The sequence below is a fragment of the Sminthopsis crassicaudata genome, chromosome 1, assembly GCF_048593235.1.
Source record: "Sminthopsis crassicaudata isolate SCR6 chromosome 1, ASM4859323v1, whole genome shotgun sequence".
Lineage (NCBI taxonomy): Eukaryota > Metazoa > Chordata > Mammalia > Dasyuromorphia > Dasyuridae > Sminthopsis > Sminthopsis crassicaudata.
Window position 1 is genome coordinate 61,967,516 of NC_133617.1, and position 25,659 is coordinate 61,993,174.

At 33.6% G+C, this 25,659-nt stretch overlaps 1 protein-coding gene across 7 annotated transcripts in view; it reads right to left on the bottom strand.

The window, feature by feature from the left end:
* The window catches only part of GATAD2A (GATA zinc finger domain containing 2A), a 198,795-nt gene that overhangs the window by 21,939 nt on the left and 151,197 nt on the right, over window positions 1-25,659 (bottom strand). For all 7 annotated transcript variants that reach the window (XM_074306954.1, XM_074306937.1, XM_074306920.1 and 4 more), the window contains 2 exons: window positions 11,088-11,217; window positions 43-174 (listed from right to left, as the gene is read on the bottom strand). In XM_074306954.1, coding sequence (XP_074163055.1) covers window positions 43-174; window positions 11,088-11,217 — 262 coding nt within the window. The remainder of the gene's footprint in view (window positions 1-42; window positions 175-11,087; window positions 11,218-25,659) is intronic.

Below are 25,659 nucleotides of genomic sequence, written 5' to 3' on the forward strand. Positions count from 1 at the left end.
ATTAGAACAACTCATCTCAGACCCCCCCCCCCAAATACACACCTTCTGGGTAGTGGCTTCTTTTTGCAGTTGACTTTGTCTTAATTTTTTCAACAAAACGAGTTTTGCTTCTTCTAATCGTAACTCTTCTTTAAGTTGTTTGATCATTTTCTCTCGTTCTTCTGGGCTGCTTTTCTGCAAGAATGATAGAATAAATGAAGAAAAGGAAACAATTTGAGAAAACAACTTTTAAGTAAATACTTTGTGAGGCTCCTCTTTGCAGTGTTTGAATATCAGTAATGACAGCAGCTCATATTTCTGTTATGATTTACAATTTACAAAGACTCCTTCTCTCAGAATAAGAGTTGTCAGAGAGCTTGTACAAATTCTACTGTTTCCATTTTACAAAGGAGGTAACTAAGGCTCCAAAAATGACTTACCTAATATCACGTGAGTAATAAATACTGGAGTAGGACTCAATACTAGGTTCTCTAGTTTTATGTATAGGGTCCTTCCTTACTTCATTCTTTATTCACTAATTCATTCAAAAAAACACTTATTAAGCAGCACCAACTGTGTAAAGAACACCATGCGCAGGCAGGACAGGGAAAATACAACATAGAAGACATGGTTGTCCATCCTCATAAAGCAGTAAAATAAGGCACCAACATATTGTTATGTAACAAGACACTGAGACAACATACATTGACAGAGCAGACAGAGCCTTCTGGTTCCTCCTATATGATCCCCTGGGATCCATAAGACCACCTCCAACAAAAAGGCCCTTCTCAACCAATTCTATGAAAGAGGAGAGAAATGGTATCTAGGGTATGCCATTGGAAAAAGCATGAGGGAAGAGAGAGGAAGTCAGCTCACTGAGTGGTGTTTAGTACCACTACTTTTATTGAAAGGATGCTGCTGCTGTCCTGATTGCCTGAGCCAATAAGAAAAAGAACCAATACAGAATATCAGTGGCTGTGATGCTAAGAACTAACTGGGTAAAATTCCCACCTGCCCATCCTTTGCTTTGACTTTCTCTACTGAGCCTAAATCCCATTTATCATTTTTTCTTAGATATTGGTGGTTTTCTGTTTTGACAATAGTTTTCAAAAGAAACTGGTTTTTCTAAGACTATTTGGTTGCCTTTTGCTCTATTGGTTAAAGCAAATACATAGGGTAAAATTAAATACCGTGGAAAAGAAGATACTAGCTAAAAACAAAAAGAAAGCAACACACAGTGAATGAAAACACCAAATCATTTATTAAGTACTTACTATGCATGCCAAGTACCACTCTGGAAATAGAAATAGAAAAAGAGGCAGTGTCTGTTTTCAAGAGGCAATGGAGTGGATGTTAAGACCCAACAGTCCTTAGTAACATATACAAGTGAGATGATAATAGCAGGGGGCTTCAGGATTTGGAGGTAGGGTATTTAGTAAGGTCTAGTGATCTTCCATATTAGAAAAAGAGTGGCAATTTGCTTTCTCATGCAATCAATATAAACAGTTGTGAAATAAGGGTGACTTGGGTCTTCCACAGCTCACAAGTCCCAGATTGGTTTTGGAAGGGGGTTGAGGGAAGAAAAGCAAGAAGCCTCACACCAGAAAGATTTTTTTTACTAATAATTATTATAGTTCCACCAAAGCAAAAGAAATGAATCTGGACCATCCTGGATTTCTCCTAGAAAAAAGGAACGAACAGAGTTAAGTTTGGAAGAGGTACTGATAAGTAAAAGGAGAAAGTCCTTCTTTAGTCACTTTGGCTCTAGTACACAGAAGATAAAGAGGTCTGATGAAAAAATATTTGCCCCATGAGAGGATTCAGGAAGATGGCAGAGTAATATGGGAAATACCACATATTTCAAAAATTTCCCCACAAACATAATAAAAATATTGCCTTAAAGGAAATTTTGAACTGCAGAAATAATTAAAAGTCAGAGGTTGTCCTATGAAGACAACTTGGAGACCTTAAGAAAACCCAACCTCCAGGGCAGGAGGCTGGCTCAACTAAAGTGCAAATACCTCTAGGCATTCTGCTGCAGGAACTGAGGTCAGACAGTTAAACATAGGACAACTGAAGGATCTTCCCCAGTTGCTGAATACCAGTTCACTGACCAGACTCTGCTGTGACTGTAAGCAAGGAGGAGCAAGCACATGCCTAGTAAGTACAGCAGCAGAAGATTGGGGATTCTGGGGCTCTGGGAACTCAATGAAGCACCAAATCCCTGGTTTTAGCTGAATTCCAGATTTTGGTTCCAAGGCAGAGGGATGAGCTGAAGAGTCCAGCCCCTAGCCCACAAGGAGCAGAGCATTTGTAGTGACTTCATGAATGGGGGTACTAGACATTAGGTTAGGTAAAGAGGAGCACCAAAGGTCCAGCTCCCAGACAGAGCTTAGAAAACAATAGTAAGAAAAACCTGAAGGCTGAAGCACGATCCTGATACTTCCAGACTAAAAATTTAATTATAATAATAAACTGTTTAAAAAAAATAACTATAATAATAACAACCACAAGTAAGCAAAAGAGAAAGAACCTAGCTACCATGGAGAACAGAGACCTTGGTTCACACTCAGAAGATGGTAAAATTAAAACAAAACAAAACACCCCTACTTGAAAGAAAAATGCCTAATTGTCAAAAGCCCTAAAAGAAGAGCTCAAAAGGGATTTTAAAAGACAAATGAAAAAGACTGAGGGAAAATTAGAGGAAAAAAATTAGAACAGACCAAGAGAATCAAAAAAATTAGGTAAAGTAAGTCAAGAAATTACAAAAATTTAAGGAAGAAAATAATTTCTTAAAAACTAGAATTGGGCAAAGGGAAGCTAATAGTGTTATAAGACACCAAGAAAAGATAAAAAAAATAAGAGTTTGTGAAATATTTCAGGAAAACTGAGAAGAGAAAATATAAGAACTGTGGGACTACAAGAGCATTTTGGCTTTTTCCTTAATTTTTAATTTTCCCTAGTTATACATAAAAAAACCAAACAAACATTTTTTTGGGGGAGGGGGGTTTAATACATGTCAATTTTTAAAAAACCTATTTTCTTATGAATCATATTGGGAGAGAAAAATCAGAACAAAAGGGAAAAGCCACAAGAGGGGAAAAAAGTGAACATGGCATATGTTGATTTTCATGCAGTCTCCATAGTTTTGTCTTCGGATGAAGGTGGTGTTTTCCATTCAATGAACCATTGAAAAGATCCAACTCTGTCATAATTGATCATCGCACAATCTTACTGTTACTGCAATGTATTTCTGGTTTTGCTTGTTTCACTCAGCATCAGTTCATGTAAATCTTTTCAGTTCTTTCTAAAATGAGCTTTTGTTCAACATGTTTTATGTAAAGTTCTTGAATTGTGAGGGTCCAGTCGTCTGCTCAATTATAATCCTTCTCTGGGAGGATATCTGTAAAATCTTTTCCTCTGTGTGCAGGTTTCTTGGGAGCTCTGAATCCCCTCCAGCTCTTGTCCTTCCACAAATCAGACTGGTCTCCTTTCAGCCTGCCTGGCATCACAATTCTATCCCAGAGTAGATTCTCTCAGACCCAATGCTGCCCTTCTTTTATCCTCCCAGAGGATAGGCATGTGAGAACTCAATGGGGTGTGGGGAAATACTTCCACCAATGAACTTGCTCCTCTTAGAATTCCTAAGGTGTAAACTCCCTTTAAAGGCCCGAACCAAAAGTGTGAGCCAGAGAACTGTCAAGTCAACCTGAGTTCTCGACTTGTAATCCTAACAGTTTTATAGAACAATAGCATTCCATTACTTTCATGTATCATAACTTATTCAGTCATTTCCCAATTGATGAACACCTACTCATTTTCCAATGCTTTGCCACCACAAAAAAACCACAGAAAGAACCACTACATTTTTGCATATATGGGTTCTTTTCCCTCTTATGATTTCTTTGGGATACACTGCTGGATCAAAGGGTATGAACTGTTTTACAGCTTTTGGGGCATACTTTCAAATTGCCCTCCAGAATGGCTGGATTATTTCATAATCCCACTAAGAATGCATTAGCGTCCCAGTTTTACTATATTCCCTTCAACATTTATCATTATCTTTTTCTGCTAATCTAACAGGTGTTAGGTGGTACCTCAGGGCTGTTTTAATTTGCATGTCTCAAATCAATAGTGATCTAAAGCCTAATTTTTAATGTGATTATAGATGGCTTTAATTTCTTCATCTGAAAATTGTTCATACCCTTTAATCAATTATCATTTGGGGAATGGCTTGTTTAAAAATTTAAAAGACATTTCTTTTTGTTTTATAGAAATGAGATCTTTATCAGAAATACTGGCTGTAAAGATTCTCACACATTATTTTCAGGTTTTCCCAGTAAGCTGGAATTTTGGAGCTTATAAATACTAGATTACTATATAATCACTGATTATCTGTGTCTTGTGTATCAAACCTATTCTACTGATTCACCATTCTCTTTTTTTAGCCAGTACCATGTTTTTGATGACTACTGCTTTATAATAGAGCTTTAAGCTTCAACTGTCCTTCATTTTAAAAATGAATTCTCTTGATACTCTTGACCATTTGTTCTTTCAAATGAATTTTGTTATTTATTCTAGCTCTATAAAATAATTTTTTGGCAGTTAGATTGGCATAGCACTGAACAAGTAGATTAATTTAGATAGAAACTAACACAAAAGATCAAGAAGAAACATACATTAAACACTTATTTGAATCCCTTATTATTGGTCTTTAATATGTTGAACCTGCTTACTTCTTATATGGGAAAATGTTTTATACTCTTAAAAGTAGTTTGATAAGGCTTAGAGTTGAATTGTATATAACGGGATGAATCTAAAAAATAATATTAGCTAGGGAGAAGTAAAATGGAGAATGAGGCATTAAAGAAAGAACTGTTACAGTGGAAGCAGGTGGGAATAGAGGGCTGGCAGTGCTGAAATCTTAAATTCGAAAAGATTAAAAGGGAATAAGCAAATACATCTAGAAGGACATAAAAAATAATCTAAACTGATAAATAGAAAGGCAAAGAGGAGTCAGGGAAGAAAATAAGGGGAGGTAGATTAAGTAATAGGAGAGCAAGGGAGTGGTTAGAAGTAAATTAGATTCACTGGAGGAATAGAGTAAACAGGGAGAGAAGGATAAATGGAGAGGAAAAAAAGGATGAGGGGAAACATACAACTAGGAACATAACTCAATGTGAATGGGATGAACTCAATCATAAAATAGAAACAGCAGAATGGATTAAAAATTATCTGCATTATATACCACCAATATTATTCAATATTGTTTTAGAAATTATAGCAATAGCAATAAAAGAAGAAATGAAAGGAACTAGAATGGGAACTGAAGTAATAAATTATCTCTTTTGCAGACAATATGATGATATAATTGGAAAATCCTAAAGATTCAACTAAAAAGTCAGTGGAAACAATTATTTTAGCATATAAAACAGACCTACATAAATCATTAGCATTTTTATATATCACCCACAAAATTATGCAAGAATTGATATCTCTTTAAAATAACTATAGACAGTAACTACAGACAGGATAAAACATCTGGAATAACTGCAGACAGTATAAAATATCTGGGAGTATATCTGCCAAATCAGACCCAGGAAACTACCTAACAAAATTATAAAACACTTTTGATACAAATAAAGTCTGATTTAAATAATGAAGAGATATTTACATTTTACATTGCCACCCCAATGAAATTACCAAAAAATTATTTTACTAAGTTAAAAGAAAATAAAATTCATTTGGAAGAACAAAAGGTCAAGAATTTCAAAGAAACTGATGGAAAAATATAAAACCAGGTTTACCAGTACCAGTTCTTAAATTATAAGACAATAATTATCAAAATTATCTGGTACTCACTAGGAAAAATAAAGGAATATAGGGTAGACATATAATACAAAATAAAAAATGATTATAATAACTATGTTTGACAAAAGAAAAGATTTAAGTTATGGGTATAAAAATTCATTATTTAGTAAAAATTGCTGGGTCACTTGGAAAGTACTGTGGTAGGAACTAGGCATAAACCAATATCTTAAACCATTTACCAAGACAAAGTCAAAATGGATATATAACCTACATTTAAAGCGGGCTATGTCAGAACGAAGCACACACCTGAACATACACATATGTATCCCTATTAGACTAATAGAAAGGAAAACAATTTAGGATAAATAGCAGAGAACTCTTAAAAGTGTAAAATGAATAATTTTGATTACATTAAAAATATTTTGTACAAATAAAACAAGCATAGCCAAGATTAAAAGGAAAGCAGAAAATCAGGAGAAATTTTTATATAAAGAACTGTCTCAAATCTGTAAGAATGAGTTATTCCCTATTTGGTAAATGGTCAAAGGATACGAACAGGTAATTTTTCAATGAAGAAATCAAAACAAACACCCACACAAATGAAAATGCTCTAAATCATTACTGAGTAAATATATGCAGATTAAAACATCTTTGAGATATTTTACACCATCAGTCTGATAAGATGTTCTTCAACTTCGGAATGGCTAAACAAAATGCGGCATGTAATTGTGTTGGAATACTATTGTGCTATGAGAAATGAGTTGGTTCCATTTTAGAAAAACAATGAAAAATTTGCATGAAACAAAGAAAAATGAGTAGTACTAAAAAAACATTGTACAAAGTAACATAAAGACTGTCCTAAGTGTGAATGATGACTAATTCATCTCAAATCAACTACAAAGAACTTATGAAAGAAGATGCTATCTACCTCCAGATTAAGAACTGATAAACAGAAAGTATATATTCATAATGTAGGTAAGAAAGAAGATGAACTGGAACTCTTACTGCAAGGATATAAATCTAATCTCGCATGTTATTCCTAATGCCCAATGAGATATTCTCATAATTAAAATATGGTTCTTAGAAAAATAATTAAAAATATAAACAAAAACAAAAAGAAAATCTCCATTGTAATCAATTAACAGTTAAGAAAAAAAATACATTCATTAGTTTTGTCTGAACACATGTTTCATTCTATAATTCTAGGATCTATCACCTTTCTAATAAGAAGTGAGAAACAATGAGAAATAAGAATGTTAATGAAACTTTTTTTTTAAAGCACAGAGGAAAAGGTTCAGAGAAAAATATAAGGAGAACAGCTTTGAAACAATATGCCGAATTTACTGTATACTTTAAAGAAGAAAAGAGCCAAACTACATATATGATGGAGATAGATGGCTTTAAGTCCAAAATACTTTTACAAAGTAAAAAAAAAAAAAAAAAAAAAGTATAGCTAAAAGGAAAATTAATGGTATTTAAATATTAAGCACACATCTCATAATTATAATGCTCTACCTTGAGTTTAGAAGTTGTACTTCTCTTTTTTGCAGAGTTGGGGGGCTATGGATAGATATAGAATGTTACACACACACACACACACACACACACACACACACACACACACACACACACACACACACCCTCTCCCTCTTTTTTTTTTTTTTTTAGATCTTTATAGGTGACAGGTTCACTGGGTAGAACAAAAGACAGAGAGAATATACATGAGAACGAAGATTAAAATCAAAAGAAATCTAACATAATAAAACTGTATTATTCCCCAAGAATACAATTTGATTGTATTGGACAATCAACAAACATACTTAAAAAAAAAAAAATGTACTCACGTGAGGAAATCGATGGATTAGAAGACAGAAGCTCAAAAAAGAGTATTTGAATGAGACTCAATGGAGAAAAAAAATAGAAATGATACTTCATGATATCATACTACAAGTAATCCAGTCACATGGGGGAGTAGGTGGGAGTGAGGAGAGATAAGGAGAAATGAATTTAGTAAAAAATCCAGTAGGAAGTAAAATGTAGCAGTAGAAGATGTTATGAGGAAAACTTTAATTACCCAGATATCTGCTGGAAAGACAAGCTGATGATAAATTCTTGACTTGCCTAACTCATCATTTTATATTTTTTAAAAGATGAAGTGATGAGGGGATCAATAAGGAGAAAACAGGTACAGAGCTATAGGAGGAAGTGGCAATAGAATTTTGGAATTTGTAACAGAGTTGAAGAGAAAGGCAGAATATATCTGACATATAATTTAGGATTCTAACAAATTTTAGAGAGCATTGAGAAAAGACAAGAGTAGATGGCATATAATTTTTCACTGGAAATTGACCTAAAAAAGGTGGAGAAAATCTCAAGAATTGAAAGCATTAAGGGGCAAATGATTCTTAAAAAAAAAAAAAAAAAAAAAAAGATATAGAGGACTGCTGTTACCAATGTATCACATATATGGACTACATGGGGAATTCAATGATCAACTTATATTTTTCCAAGTAATGTTGAAAATAAAGCAACAGACAAATGCACTAAGTCTGATGGTTGTCTCTCTGTCTTGGGTCTCTCTTTTTTCTCAGCCATCAAAGTCATCTTCCTAAAACATAAGTGTGACCCTGTTATTTCTCCTCCCTTATTCAGTAAACTCTAGTAGTTCCTTATTACCTCTAGAATCAAAAAATAAAATCAATCACCTCTTTGTCTTTTAAAGTTCTTCTTAATCAGGATCCTTCCTACCTTTCTTTCACATTACTCACCTGCACAAATTCTGCTCTCCAAGAGGCCATCTGAGAGCTCTCTTATTTCTCCTCCACATCATATCTAACTCAGATTTCTTTCTCTATCATCACCTCCTTGCCCCCTTTCCCATGAAGAGAAAACCTCTTTGCCAAGGAAAACTATCGTGATAGGAATAAGTAATTCCATTTTTATAGCAATTTGCTCCTCTCTAGCATATCTATTTTAACTAATCTTTAATCTCTGCCTACGAGCTGTTTTCCTGTTGCCAATGTCTCCCACATTCTCAAAAAGCTGTCACTTGTTCATCCATCCCTTATAGCTATTATCCTGTATTTCTTCTCCTTTCTGTGGCTAAAGTCCTTGAAGAAGCCCTCTTATATGGTATTTTTACTTCATTTTCTCTTACTCTCTTCTCAACTCTACATTTTAGCTTCTAAATTCCATCATTCAACTGGGACTGGAATATCTCCAGTTACCAAAGATCAATTAACAGTCAAATTTAATGACCTTTCCTTTTTGATCTCTTTATGGCCTTTGATACTGTTAATCACCCTGTTCTTCTTGATATTCTCTACTTTGTAGATTTTCCTGAAACTGCTGTCTCTTGGGTCTTCTTTTTTTTATTTGTCTTATTATTTTCCTCAGATGGCTCTTCACCCAGATCTTGCCTGTTAACAATGATCTTTTCAAGGTTCTGTCCTAGGTCCTTTTTCCCCTTCAGACTATTATTAAGCTTGGAGACTCATCAGCTCCCATGGATTCAACTATCATATAATACAGATGATTATCATTATCTATTTGTCCATTCCTAACTTCTCTGGCACCTCTCCTCTAGTCTCACATCTCCAATTTTGAAATGAATGTCTTACAGACATCTAAAACTCAGTATGCCCAAAACTGAACTCATCTTTCCACCCAATTCTTTCCTTTCTTTCTAATTTTCTTTAGTCTACTGAGGGCACTACAAGCAGCTGAATCATCAATAAACATTTAGTAAGCACCAATTATGTGTTAAGAAATCTGCTAAAAAGCTCATACCTAGATATCATTCTTGACTATTCTTCATCTTTTCCTTCAACCTCCATATTCTGTTTGTTGCCAAGTTCTGTTGATTCTAACTTTATAATATTTCCATCTATACCCCATTCACTTTTGACACTGCTATCATACTGATGTAGGATCCCATCATTTCATACTTGGATTATTGTAACAGTCCTACCCCAGTCTATGCTCCATTCAGCTACCAAAATGATATTTGTAAAGTACAGGTCTGACCATGTCATCTCATTCAACAAACTCCAATAGTGCTCTATATACCCAGGATAAAAATTTTTAAAATCCTTCTATTTGACTTCTATAGTATCTCTAGCCTCCTTGCTAGTCTTTGAATATGACACTCCATATATGCATTCTCATTGGCTGCATGAAATTTTCACCAGTGTACCCTGCTCATAATTTGTACAAAGTTATTTACATGATAACTCCCCTAATTAAACTATGAGCTCCTTAAGGGCAGAGGTTGCTTTTTGCCTTCTGTTATATCCTTAGTGTTTAGCATGGTATCTACTATATATTAAGTCATTAATAAATGCTTGTTGATTTCTAGAAGTTTAGTTAGATTAGGCCCTATCCTGGGGTGAAGAGGTCCAACAAAAAATTGGAAACAGAACAATAGATGACTCTATAATACAAGAGCTTAAGTGCCAAGGTAATTTTACCAGTACCTAGGTGCAGTCTTAATCTAGATAGAATGTGATTAGTATATTCACTTATCCTAACATAGAGTTCAAGTTCCAACATTTTAAAGCCTATCTGGCTAGACTGTAATCTTTGAAGAAGTGACTAGCTTTCTAGGTGGACCTCAGCCAAATAAGAAGGCAGGGAATTAAATAGTGGTTAGAATGTGGGGTCAAATTCTGCTTCAGTCAGGAGCTAACTGACCGTAGGCAAATCACTAACCCTCTCCCAGTTTGTTTTCTCATTTGTAAAATGCTGATAGCAATAATGTTTACCTTACAGGGTTGTTGTGAGAATTAAAGTAGGCAATAACTGTAAAATGTTTCATAAACCTTAGGGTATTATAATAAATGTTGGTATTACTTATTATAAAGCAGGAAAAAAAAGAATAGAATGGCTACATCAAAGACTTTCACTTGCCCTTACCTTTAAGATAGCTATTCCCTGTGAACATAAATTATGTAGCTCTTTTTCATTTATCCATTGATTCATTTATTGATTCATTCATTTTTGTGAGGCAATTGGAGTTAAATAACTTGCCTAAGCTCACATAGCTATAAAGTATTTTGATTTGAACTCAGGTCCTTCTATCTCCAGGACCGGTGCTCTATCTACTGTGACATCTAGTTGCCCCTATGTACCTCTTTTTAAATCAAAATGGATTCTTACACACAATTTAAGAGAACCTTAATTCTGGCATCAAAGATTTGCCAAGTTGTCAGATGTGACATAATATGTCATCAATATAATTAGGTTTTGTATTTTGACAATAACTACAACTAGAGAAGATATCAAAAGGCCAAACTCACCATGAGGGCTTCTGTATTGGTTTCCTTTAATGGTATTTTTGTTAAGCCATTCATTCTAGGACTTGAAGGCTCATTGTCTGATAACACTATAATATCAGGTGAGGGAACTCTCTTCTCTGGCTTCATATCACTGAAAAACAAAGAGAATAAAGATCATTCATTAAGACTTAGAGCATTCTACTTCCCGACAACAGTGTCCTCAAGACCCTAAAATTTTCTTAAAATAATTTTCTTTCGGGGGCAGCTAGGTGGCGCAGTGGATAGAGCACCAGCCTTGAATTCAGAAGGACCCGAGTTCAAATCTGGCCTCAGACACTTAACACTTCCTAAAAGCTGTGTGACCCTGGGCAAGTCACTTAACTCCAGCCTAAAAAACAAAAAACAAAAAAAAAAAAAAAAAAAAAAAAAAAACAAAAAAAAAAAAAAAAAATTTTCTTTCAATGTTTTAAGATCAATTTATTGAAAACCTCATGTGAAAGCCAGAAATTAAAACAAGGCAGAGACAATAACTAGGTAGCATGGTATGCTAGAAAGAATACTGCTTTTGGAGTCAGTAGATCTGGGTTCGAAACTTAGTCTTGTTAGAATTTAAAAGACCATCGCAAGTTCCTTTCCCAGGTCTTATGTTCTTCGTTTGTAAAATACTGAGGGAGTGAAACTAAATGACTTCAAAGGTTCCTTTCCAGTCCCAAAGATCCTAAGACTTCTACTTTCTTCCTAGTTTTGCTCCACTAAGAGCTTATACTCTAATAGAGATGATTAAATCTAGATACTTTTCTAAAAACAAAAAAACCCATATTTAATATTTTCCCCAATTACATTTAAAGAAGTTTTTTAAACATTTGTTTGTATTTTTTAAAACTTTTGGGTTCCAGAGTCTTCTCCTTATCCCTATCCTCATCCCCCATTAAGAAACATGTATGAAGTTATGCAAAACATTTCCATAAAAATAATGCTGTGAAAGAAAATATAGATTTACCTTAATTAAAAAAAAAACCCTCAAGAAAAGTAAAGTTAGAAAAAAAGAGAGAAGGAGAGAGAGAGAGAGAGAGAGAAGGAGAGAGAGAGAGAGAGAGAGAGAATGATAGAATGATTCAATTTCTGTTCACATAGAATCAGTTTCTTCTTTGGGCATGGACAGGATTTTTCATCATAAATCCTTCAGAGTAACTGAGGATCACTGTACTACAGAGAACAGCAAAATCTTACTGCTGGTCATCTTGGAACATTGCTTTTACATTTCACTTTTCTTGATTTTATGGGGTACTTTCCAGGTTTCCCTCCCCGCCAAGAGCATTTTGCTCATCACTCCCCAAAGAACAACAATATTACATGACAATTATACAGCACAATTTATTCAGCCATTCCCCAATTGATGAGCATCCCCTCAATTCTCAATTGTATGCTCTGAGAAGAGAACTGCCACAAATATTTTTATCCATATAGATCTTTTTCCTTTTCTCCCGCCCTTTCAAAAAAACCTCTTTTGGTATTCATGCCTAATAGTAGTATTGTTAGGTCAAAGGTTATGTATGAATCTATAGCCCTTTGGGCATAAAGCATATCTTTTGAAAATCTATATACTTTTAAAGATGCATTTAGTGGTTCACAAGGGGCAACTTGATGGTGGCATTTAGGTTAGGAATGTGCTGGAATCTGCTTGAACTGGCTGAAAATTGTTAAATTTTTACATCTTGGGAACTGGTAAATATTTCAGGGATGGGCTTGATTTATCCATTATCCATTATCTAGGTTCAAATAATGAAGAAAACATTAATAATACAGACTAAATTTAAATCTAAATTTTAAAATGTGTCTTGAACACATATCATTCCCTCTGTCCAACCCCCCAAGAGAGTTGAATGTGAAACATTTATCATCAAAGTGCTATGTTAAGTTCAGGAATAGTATAGGAATAGTATCAAAGAAACAAAACATAGGGAAAATCATAGAAGGCAACATGGAAGGGGTAGTACTTGAGTAAAGCAATGAAAGATAGAATGTTAAGAGAAAAGATAAAAGAGAGGATTAAGTAAGGAATTATAAGGCCAAAAGTGACAAAGTGGTGGGAAACAGGAAAGGTGCTAGTCTGGTTAACGTATAGTAAACTAACTCAAATTAAAAAAAAAAAAAAAAAAAAAAAAAAAAAAAAAAAAAAAAGCCATTCCTCAATTGATAAACTATGCCCAAAGAGCTATAAAAACATGGATCTCCTTTTTCCTTTCAGGAAAATCTGGAAAAGTCCTCCATGAAATCAAGAAAAGTGATGAGCTACATACAAAGAAATGGCAATGTTGTGGGATGATCAGCTGTGAATGATTTTGCTATTTTCAGCAGTACAATGATCCAAGATTATTCTGAAGGACTTATGGATGAAAAATGCTATGCATACCCAGAAAGAAAGAGGCGATACCATCGGTAAAAACTGATTGTTTCTGAATACAGTTTGAAACATACTGTTCTTTTTAAAACTTTTTCTTGAGGATTTTTTTTGGGGGGTTTTGTTTTCTTTCATAAAATGACTTTTATGAAAATGTTTTGCATACCTTCACATTTGCCTGGTTAAAGGAAGGTGGAAGTAGGGAGGGGGGGGGGGAGAAAATCTAGAACTCAAAAGTTTAAAAACTAATGTAAATATTGTTTTACATGTAACTGGGAGAAATAAAAATATTAAAACACACACACACACACACAAACACAAAAGAGTGAGAGAGAGAGAGAGAAAAGAAAAGTTTGGCTTTAAAGTAGCATACCTAAAGAGTTAAAGTTATTCAGAAAATAAGTTGGGGTGAGGGTTGTGACAGAGCCTCAAAATCTTTTTTTATCACCCTCTGCAGAATAATAACTATTAATCTTTTTTAATAAGGATTTTGCTTCCTGCTTAGTAGGAAACTAGAAAGGCATCCTGAAGAAGCTAAGATATTTGGTTAAGAAAGGAAATCACTGAGCTTTAGTAGAGAATGAATTAAAAATGAATGATGAGAAATATTTATTAAGTGCTGACTATGAGCCAAGCACTATGCTAAACTCTAGGGATACAAATAAAAAAAAAAAATAAAATAAAATTTAAAAAAAGATAGTCCTATCCCTCAAGGAGCTTACAATTTGCTGGGGAAAATAACATTGCAGGAAGAATCCTCTATGGTCCAGAAAGCTAATGAGATTCGAATCTCTGGAGGTTCCCATCTACATCTACAAGATGTAGCAGAATTGATTTGACTGAAGCTCAAAGTTACACACCGTGGGAATAACTACCAGAGAACATTGAAGAAAATGTATACAACAAGTAGGGTGGGCAAGACAGTTGGAAGGAGACTTTGAAAAGGAGGTAATGAAGTTAAGACAAAGCATGATGGATGTTTCCTGAAATAATTATTAGGAGTGAGGTCCAGAAAAGGAGGTCATCCTGGGCCATCCACCCAATTCAAATCATGGTAACTATATTATTTGTACTATCATTAATTTTTTTCTCAAATTTAGTCCTTAATTTTTTTGTCTACTTTTTTAGTACTTAATCTTTTGTTCCATTCTCCTATCACACTATCACCTTTCTCTAGCCTGGAATTATTTCAACCAATCATCTCCCTAAATCATCTTTAACTTAGAAGAACTGAACATAGTAAGCTAGGATGCCGACTGATTAAGTTACAAATGTATATATGTTGATCAGCTTCAAATAGGTCCTCCCTAAAGCAAAACATTCCTTTTATTCCTCTCTAATTCTCTATCTCACTTCCCACAGAAGCTATTCCAAAAACTCTCCTCTTTTCATGTACTCCATATTTCTTCACCTTTTTCCTTATTAAAGCTTTTTATTTTCAAAATATATGCACAGATAATTTTTCAACATTGACTCTTGCATAGCCTTGTGTTCCAAATTTTTCCCTTCTTCCCCCCAAACCCTCCCCTAGATGGCAAGCAATCCAATATGTTATATATGTTAAAATATGTTAAATCCACTTTATTTATACAATTATCTTGCTGTACAAGAAAAATCAGGTCAAAAAGAAAAAAAAAAAAAAAGAAAAAAAAAAGGAGGAAAACAGTGAACAACAACAAAAAGAGTGAGAATGTTATGTTGTGATCCACATTCAGTTCCTACAGTCCTCCCTCTGAGTGCAAATGGCTCTCTTCATCACAAGATCATTTAGAACTGGCCTGAATCATCTCATTGTTGGAAAGACCTATGTCCATCAGAATTGATCTTTGTATAATACTGATGTTGCCATATAAAGTCTCTCCAGGACTCTCTGAAATTATCCTGCTGATCGTTTCTTATGGAACAATAATGTTCCATAACATTCATATACCATAATTTATTCAGCCATTCTCCATCTGATGAGCATCCATTCAATTTAATTTCTAGTTTCTAGCCATTTCATAGAGGGCTGCCACAAACATTTTTGCACATGTGTGTCCCGTTCCCTCATTTAAGATCTCTTTGAGATATAATCCCAGTAGGAACACTGCTGGGGGGGTATGAACAGTTTGATAACTTTTTGAGCATAGTTCCAAATTGCTCTCCAGAAAGGTTGGGTCTGTTCACAGTTCAAATACAATGCATCAGTGTCCCAGTTTTCCCACATCCCCTCCAACATTTGTCATTATCTTTTTGTTATCTTAGCCAATCTAAGAGGTATGTAGTGATATCTCAAAGTTGTCTTAATTTACATTTCCCTGATTTAAAGTACTTTTTCATATGACTAGAAATGGTTTTAATTTCTTCATCTGAAAATTGTCTGTTCATATCCTTTGACCATTTATCAATGGTCAAAATGGCTTAAATTTTTTATAAATTTTAGTCAGTTCTCTATAAATTTTAGAAATGAGGCCTTTATCAAAATTATTTTCTCAATTTATTGCTTTCCTTCTAATCTTGTCTGTGTTAGTTTTGTTTGTACAAAAACTTTTAAAATTTAATATAATCAAAATTATTTACTTGGTGTTCAATTATGAGTTCTACTTCTTTGATCACAAATTCCTTTCTTCTCCACAGATCTGAGAGGTAAACTATCCTATGTTTTTCCAATTTGCTCATTATTCTTTATATCTAAGTCATGAACCCATTTTGACCTTATCTTGGTATACAGTGTCAGGTATGGGTCAATTTCTGCCATCCTAATTTTCAATTTTCCCAGCAATTATCCCAAAAGCTGGGGTGTTTGGGTTTGTCAAACACTAGATTGTCATATTTAATTATTTTGTCTTATGACTCTAACCAATTCCACTGATTGACTACTCTATTTCTTAGCCAGTACCAAATGGTTTTGATAACTTCTGCTTTATAATATAGTTTTAGTTCTGGCATAGCTAGGAACTGTTATTATTTTTTCTGGATTTGTAAAATAATTTCTTGGGAGCTTAATTGATATGGCACTAAATAAATAGATTAATTTAGGTAGTCTTGAGATTTTTATTAGCTCAGCCTACCCATGAGCACTTGATATTTTTCCAACTTATTAGATCTGACTTTATTTGTATGGAAACTGTTTAGTTGTTGTGTTTATATAGTTCCTGACATTCCCCTGGCAGATAGATTCCCAAATATTTTATACCATCAACAGTTATTTTGAATGGAATTTGTCTTTTTATCTCTTGCTGCTGTACTTTGTTGGTAATATATAAAAGTGCTGATGATTTATGTAGATTTATTTTGTATGCTGCAACTTTGCTAAAGTTGTGAATTGTTTCTAATAGCTTTTAAGTTGATTCTCTAGGGTTCTTCTAACAATACTATCATATCATTTGCAAAGAGTGATAATTTAGTTTCCTCATTATTTACTCTAATTCCTTTAATCTTTTTCTTCTTTTCTTATTGACAAAGTTAACATTTCTAATACAATACTGAATAGTAATGGTGATAGTGGGCAATCTTGCTTCATTCCTGATCTTATTGGGAAAGGTTCTAGTTTGTCCCCTCTACATATGATGCTTGCTGATGGTTTTAAATAGATTCTACTGATCATTTTAAGGAAAAGTCCATTTATTCCTATACTCTCTAGTGTTTTTAATAGGAATGGGTGTTGAATTTTATCAAATGTTTTTCTGCATCTATTGAGATAATCATATGATTTGTTAGTTTGGTTATTGATACAGCCAATTATGCTAGTAGTTTTTCTAATACTGATTGGCACATAAGAGAAGACTAAAAGATTGCCTTGCTACAGTGATAGCTCATTTGAAATTGGATAAAATGAATTTATAATGTATCCATGACTTCCTTCAGCTCTGTACTGTTGAAGAGGAAGATAAGTCAAAGGATTTGGAATAAGTGAAGGCTGAGGTTTGGCAAGGCATATCAAAGGTCAAAGGGAGAAAAGGAAGTGAGAATGGAAGATAATGAAGTATTGAGTGGCTAACTAATGGATTAAGATTCAAGAAGAAACAAAGTGAAGTTAGTAAGAGTATTAGTTTGAACAAACACTGAAGAGTAGTAGTATTTTATTTTTCCAAATACACGAAAAGATAGTTTCCAACATTCATTTTTGTTAGATTTTATATTCCAAGTTTTTCTCCCTTCCTTCTCCCCTTCCCCAGGCAGCAAGTAATCTGATAAAGGTTAAGCATGTGGGGACAGCAAGGTGGATAAAGCACGAGCCCTGAAGTCAGGAGGACTGAATTCAAATTTGACCTCAGACACTTAACACTTCCTAGTTGTGTAACCCAATTGCCTCAGGGAAAAAAAATGTAGGTAATGTACTTCTTGAGAAGGGAAAATGACGAGGGCTGGTATATAACATCTTGACTGAATGGAAATGTTAAAAAAAACCTATAAACTATAAACTTCAAATACAGAAAGGTTACTGAATGATGGTGCTAATGGAGACTCCCAGGTGAAAATGGCAATTGAAGTAGGAAGTATTCCAATTCCTCCTCAATGAGAAGTGAATTAAGAAATTTGGGCAAAAGCCAGTGTTGTAGAAAAGGGTCAGGTCTCAATAGGGACTGGTGAATGAAAGAAAGTGAAAAAAGAGGTAGGAAAATGGAAATTCCTGAAGATAGTGGGTTAAGTTTTAGGGGGGTGGGATGAGGAAGAGAATGAGAAACTAGGAGTTCAGAGATAGGAACAGTTTTCTTCTAGGTTGCTAGTAATCAATTAATATAGAGTGGAGGAAAATTGTTAGCTGTAACACATTATATAAATAATACATGTTGTTCCTAGGAAAGGGACAGGGGTAGCTAAGCAGTGTTGGAGCCATGTCTAGGTCTGGTCCTGCTTAACTCTATTTCTATGAATCATTTAACAAATATTTATTAAGTATTTTCTCTGTGTTTCTGTATAAAGTCCTCTGCTAGGTAATGGGATAATAAAAACAAAAATATAATTAAGACTTTGTTTCTATCTTTGTGAATATTATAATCTATTAGGGGTGATAAGATGCACACAAATAAAATGTCAAAATATGGCATCTCTGTAAAATGCATGAAGTATCACTCAATAAGTTTCTGTAATTATTACCACATGTAAAAAGATATTGTGGTTCAGATATACAAAATGGGAGAGGGGGACATAACTAAAAAGTATCTGTGAAAAAGAGTTGGGGTTTTTGGTCTATTAAAAGCCCAATATGAGCCAACAGTGTGACATAGCAATAAAAAAAATTAAAATTAAAAACAAAAAACCTAATTTTATCCCAGATCTTGGATTGAGACAAAAATTTCAGAACTAGGGTTCTGGTTTTTAGCTATACCATATTCAAAGTCTTATGTTCAGTTCTGGGTTCTACATTTTAGAAGGGACAGTTAAGAGGATGATCAGTATGCTTAGGAAACTAGAACTTATGACATAAGACTAGCTGAAAGAACTTTCCTCCACTCTACTATATCAAGCAATCCAATATAAGTTAAACATGCACAAAGGTGCATGTAAAGGTGAATGTTGAAAACTATCTATGCATGTATCTGGAAAAATGAAATACTATTAAAAATAAAACATATATTCTATGAGCTTCTTGTTCTTGTTAAGTTTCTAAGAGCTAGAGAACAGGCACCAATCCTAATCTTTTTAGTATACATTATAGTATTACATATAAATATAAATTGTTAAAAACAAGCTCTCAATAATCCAATGTTTTATAGTGGAAAATTACCCAGGGAAAAAAGTCTATTTGATAAAAACTGCTAGGAAAAGTAGAAAGTAATTAAGACAAAAATCGGGCTAAGATGAATCCATGCTAGCTGTGCGACACTGGTTAAGTCACTTAGCCCTTTTTTGCCTCAGTTTCTACATCTTTAAAATGAGCTGGAAAAGAAAATGACAAACCACTTCAATATTTTTGCCAAGAAAACTTCAAATGGGATCATAAAAAGCCAAACCACGACTGAAACAACTGAACAAGAACATGTATAAATTATATATTTTAGATACCAAACCCTTATCAGAAAATATTGATAAAAATTTTTCCATTTGACTGCTTACCCTTCTTATTTTAGATGTTAATATTGTCGGTGCAAAAGCTTTTTAGTTTCAAATAATCAAATTTATCTTTTTAAAAAAAATCATCTTTTTATTTGCAAAACATATATGCATGGGTAATTTTTTCAACACTGACCCTTGTTGCAAAACCTTCTGTTCCAAATTTTCTCCTCCTTTATTCCCTCCCTCCCCTAGATGGCAGATAGTCCAATACAAGTTAAATGTTAAATTATATGCTAAATCCACTATATGTATACATATAATTATCTTGCTGCATAAGAAAATCAGATCTAGAAAGGAAAAAAAAAAAAAAAAAAAAAAAACACCTGAGAAGGAAAACAAAAATGCAAGCCAACAATAACAGAAAAAGTGAGAGTGCTATGTTGTAGTCCACCGCAGTTCTCATAGTACTCTCTCTGAATGGCTCTCTTCATTGCTGGACAAGTGGAACTAGTTTGAATCAACTCATTGTTGAAGAGAGCCATGTCCATCAGAATTGATCATCATGGTTCTGCTCATTTCACTTAGCATCAGTTCATGTAAATCTCTCCAGGCTTCTCTGAAATCATCCTGCTGGTCATTTCTTACAAAACAATAATAATATTCCATAACATTTATATACCATAATTTATTCAGCCATTCTCCAATTGATGGCCATCCACTCAGTTTCCAATTTCTAGCCACTACACAAAGGGCTGCCACAATATTTTTGCACATGTGGGTCCCTTTCCTTCCTTTAAGATCTCTTTGGGATATAAGCTCAGTAGTTATCTTTTTTTATCTTTTATTGTCTTATTTTAGTTAAATAAAAAAAAATCTACTCATAACTGACAAGTATATGATCTGTTTCTCTTCTACCTTTAAATAGTATGATCTTTAATTTTAAGTTTATATATCCATTTAGAATGTATTCTGGAATATACAATACACTTAGATACTTATCTGTCACTTACACAAAAGATAAACAGATCTCAACAATTAAGGCATTCTTCAAAGGTAAATGGTCAAAGGATATAAATAGTTTTTAAAAGAATTGTAGGGGTAGCCGGTAGCACAGTGGATAGAGAACCAGCCCTAAAGTCAGGAGGACCTGAGTTCAAATATGACCTCAAGACAATTAAAACTTTCTAGTTATGTACCTTGGGCAAGTCACTTAACCCCAATTGCCTCAGAGGGAAAAAAAAAAAAAGAATTGTAAAGTATTCACAATCCCATTAAAATTTGCATGAAATCACTAAATAAGAAATGAAAATCAATATGACTCTTACAAATTGGTAAAAATGTCAAACATGGCAACAGTTAATGTTGGGGGAGTTGTAGAAAGATAGGTATACTAATATGTTGTTCATGACTATTTTAGAAAGCAATGCGGAATTATGCAAATAAAGTTACTAAAACATCCATTCTCTTAGAACCAGAAACTCCATTGTTGGGATTACACAGCAAGGAAATCATTGATAAGAAAAGTCTCTATATATTCCAAAATTTATGCAACACTTTTTCTCCTAGCTAAAAATTAGAAACAATGTAATGCCCATTAATTGGGGAATATGAATGTATACATGAGATATTACTATGATGTAGGAAATGCCATGTGCAACGAATAAAGGAGATAGACTTATATGAACTATTAATTAACACTAACACAGTAACAACATAAAAGGAAAAAAGAATGACAAAAAAATCAAAAGGAAATGTAACAAAATTATAAAAATCAAGTGGAATTTGAATGAAGAGAGATAAGAAGATACTGCAACCTATCCTTTCATAGAGGACGTCCACAGGTATCACACACTGATAAATTGAAAAAGTCCAAAAACATGTGTAATCAGAAGTGTTGATTTCCACCCCCTCTCTAAAAAACTATTTGTCCTATGGGATATTCTGTGGTAGAGGGAAAGAAATATTTGGGATAACTATGGTGAATAAGAAACAGAAAATATCAGTAAAAACTTTAAAAAAAAAAAAGTGATACAAAGCATTTAGGGAAAAAATAAACTGTTGGAAGTTATGTCTGTCCATCATACAATCATTCATACCCCTAACAATTCCGTGTCTAATGAAGAATATTCAAAGAATAATGAAAATTCACAGCATTATAACTTGTTAACATCCAAAACACTGAAAACATGGGTTCAAGAGAAAGAACTCTGTTCCCATCAAAAAAAGTATATGTAGAGCCAAAAATAGTTAATAGGGGTCACTACTTCTATGAATTCTAAGAGAGTACAGATAGTTGCATATTACATTCCTCTAGGTGGCGCAGTGAGGCAACAAAATAAACCCTTCAAAGTACTGAAGTGATTTCCCCCTTTCTCTCTCTGCATATACCTTTCCAATAAAAAGCATTATACTTTGAAACATCACTCTTTTGTCCTAATGCTCCCCAGAATAAGGAACTATGATTATAGAACAATAGGGAATGAAGTGACTTTTTAGAACAAAGAATAATCAAGCTCAGAGAACTCTTAAAAATATCTGTTTCATTTTACAGATGAATTAACAGTAGAAAAATTGTATTATTAGGAGAAATGGAACAAGTCTGAACATTCTAAATCTAGGCCTGGTCCATACAATCACAATCAAAATCAGCATATAATACCCATCTTAGTGAAACTGTTAATCTCTGCTCCTGGGATTCTCCCGGTAAACAGAAACAAGAAGTAGAATTGCCTAAAATCCTAATCTTGAGTCTGATTTTGGATAAAAGTAAATTTTTGACAAGATTTTTTTTCCTCCACAGCAGTTGATAAGAATTTAGAAGGGAAAGCTTCTTCTGTTATCATTGCAAGAATTTTTACTGGCTTAACTGAATGTCTCCAAAGGTCTAAGATTTTAAATGGGAGCTTGTGATACTACTTCAATTGATTTTAAGAAAATTAACAATTCAAACTTTATTTTTGTAATACAAATATCCTATAGATACACAAGTAAGATTTTCAAGGGGCAAACTGATTTTACGGTATTAATATGGATATGGCCATAATGACAAAATACAGTAGATTACACAAAATCAGAGTTTGATTTATTAAAGTACATAAAAGTCTACAGGCTCTTAGCATACTACTCTGGCATACAGGAGTTTGTGATTAGGCTCTGATAAAATCTCAATTCAAAGCTTAAAAAACAAACAAACAAACAAACAAACACCAAAATCACCATATTCAGAAAATCAGAGACTGTCAAGGTTAGTACTTGGAACATGAAATTTCACAGAATTCACATAAAACTTACAAAATCATCAAGTCTAACTCATCATTTTACAGATGAGAAACTAGTAGCTTAGAGAAGATTTAAATTGTTCATAGTAGGGACAGCTAGATGGCACAGTGGATAAAATATGGCCCTGAAGTCAAGAGAACCTGAGTTCAAATCTGATCTCACACTTAACACTTCCTAACTTAATCTGGGCACACATTTAATTGCAATTACCCCCTCCATACACATATAACACACAATCATCAAAAAATAAATAAATTGTCAAGAGTAATAGCAAATGGTACAAATGAGACCTGAATACATTTTCTTGTTTAGTCCAATGCTCTTTTAGAAAGCATTTTCATTAGAAAGTTTTTTCCATAATAGCTATAAACATCAAAATAGTATTAATGGCAATAGATATTACCTGTCTATCTTTTTTTCCATAACCACTAAACAGGAAAAAACACCATTTTACCCTGGAAAAATTTCATACTTAAAGATGATCTATAAAGTTAGGCATCAGAAGCCATGCATCAAAGGTCACACTCAAAAAGGTGTGACATTTCCATTATAGCAATAAGGTTTGCCAAACAAGTTTAAAAGACTTGGGTGACTGGGGAAGACTAAAACACTTCAATAAAAAATTTTAAGCATAAGAATCTCAGAACACATCTCTGCATAAGAATATATCTATAAATGTCAATAAATAAGCAGAAACAGAAGCGGTTACTTTCTCATCAATTAATTATCATACAGCATCCTAAGAGCTACAAAATAGCTAACTTCCTTTCTGTTGATTGAGCCATCAAGTCATGTGACAAAGGCATTTTTTTCCTCTCTACTCATGTGAACTTTTAAAACTGTTTCTTCTAACTTGAAACCTATGGCAACAACCAGTTTTAACCAGTCTGTACACATAGCCTTCATTCTGTGAAATGAAGTAGCATTCAGATAGCATAAGAAAATGGAGAAGGTCTAAATTAAAGTAGCACTAGAACAGTAGCAATTTCCTAGATTAATTGTGCCTTTATAATTTATTTATAAAAAGGGACATGAATTGTTCAATTTAAAAACAATGAACTGAAATTCATCAGGGGGGGAAAATTCATTTTTTAAAAAAAAGGAAGAAAAGCTGTTTTAGAGGAGGTGTTTCAAAATTTTAGAACATCCCAATGATGCTAGAAGCCACTTTAAAAAAAAAAAAATTTACAAAATTAAGAATGTGGTAAACAAAATACTTTGGCTGACCAGAGACCCAAAAGAAATAAAAATTTGTTTCTTTTCCACTTGTATGTACTGACATCCAGCATAAGTTATGTGTTCTCTGGGTATCAGAGAGTCTATGAAAACCACATGATTTAAGCCAGGTGTAATGTCAAGATATGAGTCACTCAGCAATAATCACTAAAAAAACCTCAATTAAAAAGTGTGAACAGGGAGAATCCAAAGACCTATCAAAAATAGCATGTGAACATTAGAAGTCATAGGACATAGATTCTCAGAAATGGAAGGAACTTTAGAACCTAACCTGTTAAAATCTGGGAAGAAAATTATTACAGCATATCATTTTGGATGGAACTTCAGAATTCAGAAAATGTGAAACTTGAAGGGACACCTCCAAAGATGATGTGGTTGATGGCAAAGATAAGACAAGTGAGATTCACAGAATTAAGTTCCTCACGGTCAAACTGTCAATACTTTCCACAGTCAAAACTACAACTAGTACTTTCACTATACCACAACTCCTCATTATGTAACCATATCAAGCATATCAAAACACTAAGGAGCTGCTTCCTATAACCACTGGTGCTTGTTTCCAATCTGACCACCAAAGCCATCATCAAATTTGTGGAAAAGGGATTGTGCCTGTCTGCCACTACTAATATTGTCCTACTAACTTGACTACCAACAAATATGCAATTAAGAAAGCCCAAGAGCTTTAGGAATGCAATATTTTCCTAGACTATTCAGCCTTTTTTTTTTTTTTTGCTCAGTTTTCTCTAGCCATTACCTAAAATAACAACATACATGAAAATATGACCTGGCAAATTACCTCTGCTTGTGCTAGGTACCTCCATAAAGTAGGCTCCTCAACTGGCAAAAACACAACTACTTGAAAGAGCAACAAAGAAGTCTTTCACCACCCAAGTCCTTGGCATTGTCAAATAGTTCAACTGCTTTGCCAGAATTAAGTGAACTTTTCCTGGGGAAGGGGAAAATACCTATTGGAAGAAAAATGTCATCTTCAACATACTCTTATGTAAACTTTGTGTTTTCTGCTGCTAAAATATAACTTGTCATATATTCTATAATTAGCCTTATTGCTTACATTTTCTTTAGTGTTTAGAGGAAGACAAATAAAAATCAAATTCTGGCAAATTCTGCCATTCCCAGGAGGAAATCCTTAGGTGTGCCAAGAAACTGAAGAAAATCTTCTAAATTCCAATGGATACAGCTGTAAAAAAAAGTCTACTGTTTTATCAATGTGCAAGTAAAGCAACCACAAAAGACAGCTTTATCTTAAATTTTAGTCTTGATCAAATTTGACCAATGGTCTGCTGTATAATATACAAGAGTTGCATGAGTTTTGGGATAGTTTTGGAGAAGGGCCAAAACATAAGTAAATGGAGTCCAATGCAACTAAAGATTGGTTAGCTCATCAATCTATGTTTAACACAACTGTTCATTTTGATGTTGAGATCTATGTTTAGATCTCTAACTATTCTGATTTAAAATCGTCAATCTATGAATGCTTTAATGTAGTGTAGCAAGAGGTTGAAATAAGACTGGGCAAATCATTTGCCATAAATTTTTGGATAACAGTACATGAACTATCTCACAAGACAATAATTATAAGTAATTGTAAGCATTTTTATACTGATATATTTTTAACACTCAGAGATAGGGAAACAGTGTATTGCAATTTGATTCAACATTAATTTAAATACATTCTGT